The sequence below is a fragment of the Alligator sinensis genome, unplaced genomic scaffold (genome assembly GCF_000455745.1).
Source record: "Alligator sinensis unplaced genomic scaffold, ASM45574v1 scaffold1170_2, whole genome shotgun sequence".
NCBI classification, from domain to species: domain Eukaryota; kingdom Metazoa; phylum Chordata; order Crocodylia; family Alligatoridae; genus Alligator; species Alligator sinensis.
The window spans coordinates 127,643-135,588 of record NW_005843180.1 but is presented as its reverse complement, the minus strand read 5'-3'; the positions used below and the strand labels follow the sequence as shown (position 1 = coordinate 135,588).

Genomic DNA, 7,946 nt, shown 5'->3' with positions numbered 1-7,946 from the left:
AGCGCCTGGCGGGGCAGGACCTGCCGCTCCCCGCGGGCGCACGCGCATCATCGCGGGGGCACGGCGTGCGGCCCCCCCGCCCCGACTGACCCCGTTCCCTCCCCAGGAGATCATCGACCTGACGGGCGAGGACACGTGCGGCGACGGCGTCGTCATCGACCTGACCGGGGAAGACGAGGAGCCGCCCAGCCCAGCGCGCGCCTCCGTGCAGACGCCGCCTGCCGGGATGGAGGCCGAGGCCCTGCCCGGCTTCTCTGCCACCTGCAAGGATGAAGCGGAGACGCCCGCCTGCTCCACGGACTCGGACTGCAGCCCCACCACCTTCAACAGCGACCTGGACTCCCTGGCCAGCCCCCTGCTCGAGTCCGACCGCTTCTCCCTCTCCCCCTCCAGCAGCGACAGCTGGGGGGCACCCGTGGACCCCGGCTCCCCGCCCCCCCGCTCCCTCCCCGCTACCACCTCAAAGGGCCCCTCCAGGAAGCGGCCGCGGCTGGAAACGAGCACGCCCGTGCCGGCAGCCGTGAAGCAGGAGCCCGCGGCGCCCCCCACCCCGCGCCTGGCCGACCCCAGCTGCCTGCACAAGCTGCGGTACTTCCGGAGGATGCCTGTGCACCACCTCCTGCGCGTGGCCAGGGACGAGGACGGCCGGGAGGTAATGGGGTGGGGGGGGTTGTCCAGGATCCGGGTTCCCTCTATCCCCGGCTGCCCTTATCCCCATTCCCACCTCGCTCCCTGTCCCACACCAAGAGCTCGCTGTCCCGGCAGAGGACGAGGACGTGGCCCATCCCGAGCCGGAAGCTGGACCTGGTGCGGACCACGATGGAGGAGAGCTTCCCCGAGGGCACGCTGCAGTTCCTGACCGACTTCGTGACACCCCGGCACTACCCGCCCTGCAAGATCACGACCTACCTGGTCCAGCAGATCCTGCTGGGCCCGCACCACTGGGGGATCCTCAAGGATGCCTACACGCTGCTCATGAAGATCCAGACGTACGTGACATCGCTGCCCTCAGCTCCCGGCTGGTCCAGGAGCCCCCGGCACTTGCCGCCCCCAGGGAAGGGGGGTGTCCTTAGCAGGGGCCCCCAGGCCATTGGCAGTAGGCACCAGCAGGAAGGGGGCTCTAATGGCCAGGACTCCCATCCAGCAACCACGTGTGTAGGCAGAGCCTGGGGATACGTCCGGCTCTGGGATGGGGCTGTCCGGGCTCCCCGAAAGGGGCTGCCGTTGGGGGAAGAGGCGCTGCAGCTGCCTCGGGCCTTTGCTGCAGCCCTGTTCGGGGAAGAGTATTTCCAAGGCTCTGCTGTGTCAGGAGCTGGCAGCATCCATGCCCTCCCGCAGCCGGGCCATCTGCACTGCCCCAGGGAAGCAGAGAGGGGGCAGGCGCAGGGGTAGCTCTGTGCTCCCCCAGGCAGCTCAGGGCCCTCCTGGGCTCCCCCTCTGCTTTAGGCTCCATCCAGCCAGCACCGCGACAGGCATAGGCTGGGACTGGCCACTGCTCAGACACATCATGGAAGACGAGGTAGGGCCCAGCATCCCTTCCCTCCAGGGCTTGGCTCTTGCTGGGGAGGGGAAGCAGCTGGCCGGCAGGGGGACAGGAAGAGGGTGGCTGCCTCCTGCCTCCTCGGGGCAGGGCAGGGTGGTGGGGTGCAGCCACGCTGGTGCCCTGGGCAGGCCCCCAATCCCACTGTCCCATCCCCCTCAGGAGAAGCCTCCCGGGCGCCTGCTGTTCCTGCAGTACGTGGTGCAGACGCTGGAGGACGATGTCCAGCTGGGCCTGCGGCTGCAGCGCCCCTCCATGACCATCGCCAAGCAGGTGCTGTCCTGCGACCAGAGCTTCGGCAACATCAAGTAAGGAGCCCCCGCACGCTGGGCTGAGTGCTGCAAGCATAGGCTGGCACCTCCTGCGGGCCAAGAGCGAGAGCTTGGGGTGCAAGGATCCCTAGACAGGAGTTCGGAGTTGTGGGGGGAGAAATCAACCACAACCCAGCTGGAAGACATGCCTGGCAGGCCAGCCAGAGCAGGTTATCCAGGAAGCTGCTTGGCAGGGCACTGCTGGGCATAGGGGAACCCACACAGTGCTGGACCCCCAGCTCACAGGAGCAGCCCATGTGGCCACCTTCAAATCGCTCTGAGCTGTGCCCCCGCAGGGAGGTGATCGGGTGGCTGGTGGCTGCCGTCACCGGCGTCGGATTCTGCAGACCCCTGGAGCAGCAGAACGCAGCGCCTCCCGCCTCGGGTGCCTCCAGGCTCCAGCACAGCAGCCGCTCACCCACGCCGAGCCCCACGGAGCCGAGGGAGGACGTCCCGCCGGGGTTCCTGGCTGAGAAGTAAGACCGAGCAGGCTAGGCTCTTTGGGGTGGGGGTGTCACGCCGGTGGGAGCTTAGAGGCATCTCAGGCTGCCCCAGGGGCTGTTATCTCCGCAGACACTGCAGCCCCCGCCCCCAGACAGAAGGGGCCCTGGTGCAGCTGGGAGCCTGCCCAGCCCCAGAGGGGAACCCAGCATGGCTGGCAGCCCAGGGCAGGGAGGGCACAAGCTCATCTGAGCCTCCCCTCCAAGCAGGAAGGGTCTCCCCCAGCCCTCAGGCCCTGGCTGTACCTCCAGTGGTGCCAGGCACGGCAGTGGCTTCTCACAGGACAGAGCCGAGGCTCCTGGGTGCTGGGCCGTGCCCCCCGCAGCCAATGCAGGTCAGGGTAGTGTCGGCTTCACCCCCAGGCTCTAGGGGAGGGGGGCACAGGACCCCACAGCTGCCCGTCCCTGCCAGCCTGACTGACATCCCCGGTGTAGGGTGGTGCTACTGCTGCAGCGGCTGCTGTCCATCGCGGTGGAGGTGGACCGCTCACCCAACTGCAGCGCCCGCAAGATCGCCGACGCCATCTTCCCCTCGGTGCTGAACATCCCACTGCGGAGCCAGAGGTGAGCGCTGCCCGGCCCCCACGCCACCCCCAGCAAAGCTGGCCCAGCTGCTGGGGCTCCTCTACCACGGGTGGGGCAGGGGAAGGGGCCAGTGGCACCGGGGGGGCGATGCTGACCTGCACAGCAGCAGAGGGATAAGCGTGCCCAGGTTCGGAGCTGCCTGCGGCCTCCTCTTCGCCCCGCCATGGTCTGGCTGGGAGAGGGACCCAGCCCTGGCCCCAGCTGGCCAAACCCAGCAACAGATTTGGGACTCAATAGCTGCTCTCCAGGCTGCTGCGGGAGCCTTGCCCTGCCTACTCCCCCTTTCTTCCAGGGAAGCCTTACTCACCACCATGGAGAGCCAGCTGCTGCGGTGCAAGTTGCTGGAGCTCCTGTTCCACCACAGCTGCGAGGTGCCCACAGCCCTGCCCCTGTCCCTGGCCAAGATCCTGTATTTCCTGAGCCACACTTCCCTGCTGCTTCAGTACGAGGTACCACCCAGCCCCACCCCGCTCCCAGCCCCTTTCTGGAGACCCCCTTTGAGTAACCAGACGCCCTCACCTTCTGCAGGACCAGGAAGCCACGTGGCAGAGATGGGACGAGATGCTGCAGCATCTGATCTCCCTGCTGGTGAGCTACCACAACGTGGTGCTAGGTAAGAGCTTGCCCAGAGCCTGGCCTAGCCTCAGCACAGGCTGCCCAGGCTCCCTTCTTGCCCCTCCACATCACAGCTCTGGCTGCAACAACTCGAGGCCAGGACGGCACCAGCACTGGATGGAGCCGCCGGCCAAGTCCCCAGCTCACCCGGCCTGTGACCCCAGCCGCTTTCCCTCTGGCAGAGCACCTGTGGAGCTCCCTGGGCGAGCGGATGCAGCTGATCACCTCTGCCCCCAGGCCCCAGCAGCAGGAAGGCGACGACATCACCACACTGGATGTCCAGCAGAGCATCCAGGGCTTCTGCCATCAGCTGCAGCAGAGCCTGGGGGCACCGCTGCCCACCTCCATCACAGAGAAGGTGCACATGCTCCAGGTACTGCTCCTCACTGCCAGCCGCTCCTGACAGGGCTTTGGACCCAAACGCTGCCATGCGGCCGGAGCCCACCATGCTGCTCCCTTCCTGGAGGGGCAGGGAAGGCACCTGAGCTCTGCCAGGCATTGGACTCCCCCAAGCCGGCACAGCTCGGCTCTCACCAGCACTTTATCTATGGCTTTCAATACATACTGTTCCTGGTGGCCAAGTCTTTCCTCAATGTCCTGCTTCGTTCATCCTGCCTCAGCCCTGGCAGCCAGGCAAGACACACCCTGAGGCGGCAGGCTGGAGCCCCTGGGGCAGCAGGCAGGTGTTGGCCCGTCTCCCCGCACAGCCAGGAGGGTGGAGGCACAGCGCGACTCCAGCCAGCCGCAGCTCCCCGCATCACGGCTGCCCCAGCTCCAGGGCTCTGGCAAGACAGCAACAGGCTGGGACAAGGCAACTCCAGGAGGAAGCCAGCCCCATCTCCTCTGGCAGAGCCCCTGATGTCCAGCAGCCCCGGCCCGAGTGCTGCCATGCAGGAGGTCTCATCTCCACCAGCTCAGCCCCTTCCTGGGCCAGAAGCCACAGAGCAGGCACAAGGTTTCCTCCTTAACCTGAGCAGTGACGCAGGCTGGGGACGCGCCCCCGCCCCATCCCAGTGGTGTCACTGCTCCCTGCCGGGGGATGAGCAGCTCTTGGCCATGAGCACGAGGCCTGTGCAGGAAGCTGCCCTGGCCACCGTACGTGCACAGCGCCTACAGGCTGAGGCCCGTAGCACTTCCCATTCACGCAGCCTCTCAGTGCAGATGTGCAGGTCATCCTCGTGCCAGCCCCGTCCTCGGCCTGGCAGCACCATGCACAAGAACATCGGCAGGGCCAAACCCAGCCCACGGCCTGGGATCCTGCCGCACCGTGGCAGAAGCAGTTGCTTTAGAGGGACAGCACAGGACTTAGTGTATCCAGAGCGCTGTACCCCATCTGTGGCTGCCACCATCCTCAGTCCAAAGACCAGAACACCCCTTCATGTCTGTACAACAGCTGGTAATAGGGCTCTTGGCCATGACTTCGTCTAGGCCCTTTCTGATCCTGGCTGTGCCATCTGCCCCTGGCTATGGCACATCTGTCCTCTTAGCAAGGTGATGGTTGCAGGCCAGCTGGGCTGGGACCGCAGCTACCCACCCCTTGGGGAACGAGCTGGGTCAGAGGCCTGTCCTGACTTCAGTCTCAGTCAGCTGGGGAAGTGCAAAAGCCCTGGGCACGTAAGGGTAAGATTGAAGAACACTCGGGAGCTGGCTGCAGGAGGCAGACGGGGAGGAGACGCCTGGAGAGAGTCCGTCTCAGACAGGCTGGAAGTGCTTCAGGCAGAGGGTAGAAGTCTCACTCTTGTGGGAACAGGTTTCCCCAAAGCACTGAACAGCTCAAGCCTTCACTAGCCCATCACAGGAAAGGGCCAGGAGGAAGCCTGTCAAAGCCTATATGCATGTTCCCTCCCTGCCCCCCCAAAGGCCAACTGCTGCAGAGCACGTCAGCCCCGAGTGGAGTCCACCGGATCGGTCACGCACGAGAAGTGCTTCCAAGAACTAAGTTTCGCTCCCAAGTGCCAGGCAGCCACAGTGATGTCCAGGGCTGCACTCACCCGTGCAGCTGACCTGCAAGCACAGCACTCCCCACCCCCAGGGGAGCCACGGGCAGGGCCGAGGTATTGGATGCAGACCAGGACACAGCTGCCCAGCCCTGGGCATGCAGCTGAGGGGCAGGCCCCTCAGCCACACCAAGAGACTGCTAGAACAACCTGCCACAGCAGCCACGCGCCCTGGATTGGGGAACCCAGGCCCCATGCTCTCATCTCACCCACATCCTGCTTCCAGAGCCCATGAGGCAGCATAAAGCGGGCACCTGCCTCCCCCTTCCCAGGAGGAAGCAGAGGGCAGCCGTGGGCACCTCCCTGCCCACCACACTGCTGGGACCCTCCCCACTGTGGCAGGGGCCTGGCAGCCACTCCAACTTCCCCAGGTGGAAGCTAGGCCCCAACCGGCACTGCACAACCTGCCAGGCACCTCATCACAAGGGTCTTTATTCTCTTGTAACAAACCCAATGGAGGCACATTAAAGAGACGTGAGTACAGACAGCACAAATAAATTAATGCCAGCCCGAGGGCTCGTGAGCAACGGGGATGGGACGAGCAGTGGCCATGACCGCGTCCCTGGTGCTGCCAGCGTGGTATGAGTGCAGGGGCTGCCACTGCTACACTGCCCGAGGTGAAGTGGCCCGGCAGCAGGGTTGGCCTGTGCAGGGGTAGCTGAGGCTGGACAGGCTGTGCCCTCTGAAGCGGGAGAGGGAGAGGGCAGGTGGAGCGTTCCCACGAACATTTAAAAACTAAGCCAAGGGAGGTCTAAAACCCGAGCACATGGGCCAGGGCTCAGCTCAGGCCTTCTCCAGGTCTCTGCACCCCCGTCAGCAGCACCTGCCGCTAGGAAGCAGCACCCCACTAGCCTGCCACAGCCTCTGCCCCTACCTATTTACAGGAGGCTACTGGGAACGTTCCCAAAACCCCCACTGCCCTTCCACGTGCACTGCCCCATGGAAGCAAGGATCCCCACCCCAACCCATTCCAGGCCCCCCTGGAGAAGCCAAGCCCTCTGACAGCAATGTGCTGCTCCCTTCCCGCGCTCAACCATTATCCCTTGAAGAGAACGCCACAGAGAAGCAAGTGCCGGCTGGAAACCCCCCTACAGTCCCCACACAGGGAGGAAAACGCAGGCTTCCCTCTGGGATCCTGAAAGGGGAACTGCTGTGTGTAGCCCAGGTCTTGGTCCCAACTCCAGCCCCAGGCCCCACCTACGTGCTGGAGGAAGCTGTGGTCCTTGTCAGGAGGCAGCGAGCCTAGGAGAGAAGGCCAACCTCGCGATGGGCAAAGCAGTCCAAGCAGAGGTGCACAAGTCCAAAGCCTCCCACCAGGTGTAGTTTTGGGGGGCAGGGAGGGAGTGTGCATCTCCCTGGGGTCCCCTGCTGTATGGAGAAGCAGGGTACCGATGCAAAGTGCAGAGGGTCTCTGTGGATTTAGTGCTGAGACAGAAGCTCTCTCAAGAAAGGAAACAGATTTGGGATTTGCCCCTGGACAGCAGGGGCTGCTGCTTCCCCAGGGCCGAGCTGGAAGGACGCTGCTGGAAGTTGCAGTTCGGTGCATCCTGTGCACCTAGAAGCCTGTGGGCGTGAGCACATTCATGTCCCGGGGCTTCAGGTTGTGCGGCCGAGGGGGCTGTTTCTTCCCCTCCAGGGCTGGGATGTCCATCTTGGGTGGCTTGAAGGTAACCGGGTCCTCTGCCTTGCGTGTGGCCTGGGCACGGATCAGCTCCATTGGGGACGGCTTTTGGGCACCTTTGTAGGGCTGGACGGTGAAGCCCCCTGAAGGAAGACATGACAGCCGGTAAGGAAGGCATGGTGCTTGGACACCAGCCAGCCCACCTCGGACAGACCGCAGCCCCCGCCACGTGTACCAGGCAGCCTCCCACACTGCCCCCAGGGTCAGGTTCCTGCTGGCGAGGTACAGTACTGCAGGGGCACAACAGAGTACCTGCCGTGCGCTCAAGTTTGACAGGCTGCACCCGAGCCGGGCACTGGTAGCCAACAGCCTCCAGTGCCCTGGTCACCACTGCAGATGCTCCCAACCTGGCTGGAAACTGTTCTCAGCCAGCTGGTCCTGAGTCTGGGGACCTGGGGTGTCCAGGCTCTCCCTCCCAAGTTCGGCAGGGGCACAGACCTCAGTGGACAGCTGGTAACACGCCACAGGAGGGGAGGCAGGAAGCCAAGCTATGGAGCCAGCCTAAGCCTTTGTGCCTGCCCCACCTCATGCTCTCACCTGCCTTCCAGCAGCTTCCGAAAGGGGAGGCCCCCGAGAGTGGCATACCTGGGTCACAGCTGGGCTTCTGCACAGACTTGGGTCCAAAGAAGCTCCATTTCTCAGCAGCTACACGGTCTCGGTCACCCCCAGCGGGATCCATGGAGACAAAGTCTGGGCCAGGGATGGCGGTGGAGGGGG

The 7,946-nt window shown here is 64.6% G+C and overlaps 2 protein-coding genes and 1 long non-coding RNA gene across 8 annotated transcripts in view; 1 reads left to right on the top strand and 2 right to left on the bottom strand.

Annotated features, from left to right (window-relative positions):
* The first annotated feature begins 196 nt into the window (after positions 1-196).
* SIMC1 (SUMO interacting motifs containing 1) lies at positions 197-4,127 on the top strand. 5 transcript variants are annotated; one of them, XM_025194276.1, is made up of 9 exons: positions 197-652; positions 766-989; positions 1,447-1,519; positions 1,703-1,848; positions 2,091-2,327; positions 2,787-2,915; positions 3,229-3,385; positions 3,465-3,549; positions 3,734-4,127. In XM_025194276.1, the coding sequence occupies exons 1-9, from the start codon at positions 227-229 to the stop codon at positions 3,952-3,954; spliced, it is 1,698 nt and encodes a 565-aa protein (XP_025050061.1). In that variant the 5' UTR covers positions 197-226; the 3' UTR covers positions 3,955-4,127. The 5 variants fall into 5 exon arrangements, with proteins under 5 accessions (XP_025050061.1, XP_025050060.1, XP_025050057.1 ...); XM_025194275.1 differs by having other exon boundaries at positions 748-989; XM_025194272.1 differs by having other exon boundaries at positions 1,447-1,848.
* Positions 1,392-2,793, bottom strand: LOC112548461. 2 transcript variants are annotated; one of them, XR_003092195.1, is made up of 4 exons: positions 2,598-2,793; positions 2,117-2,320; positions 1,739-1,939; positions 1,392-1,559 (listed from the first exon to the last, which is right to left on the bottom strand). It is a non-coding gene; the product is annotated as an uncharacterized LOC112548461 (long non-coding RNA). The 2 variants fall into 2 exon arrangements; XR_003092194.1 differs by having other exon boundaries at positions 1,739-1,901.
* Positions 4,128-5,964: 1,837 nt separating the features above from the next.
* KIAA1191 (KIAA1191 ortholog) overlaps positions 5,965-7,946 on the bottom strand; it is a 9,095-nt gene continuing 7,113 nt past the window's right edge. Inside the window, exons 7-8 of the mRNA XM_025194277.1 lie at positions 7,815-7,946; positions 5,965-7,312 (exon numbers count right to left, since the gene is read on the bottom strand). Coding sequence (XP_025050062.1) covers positions 7,104-7,312; positions 7,815-7,946 — 341 coding nt within the window. The 3' untranslated portion in view covers positions 5,965-7,103. The remainder of the gene's footprint in view (positions 7,313-7,814) is intronic.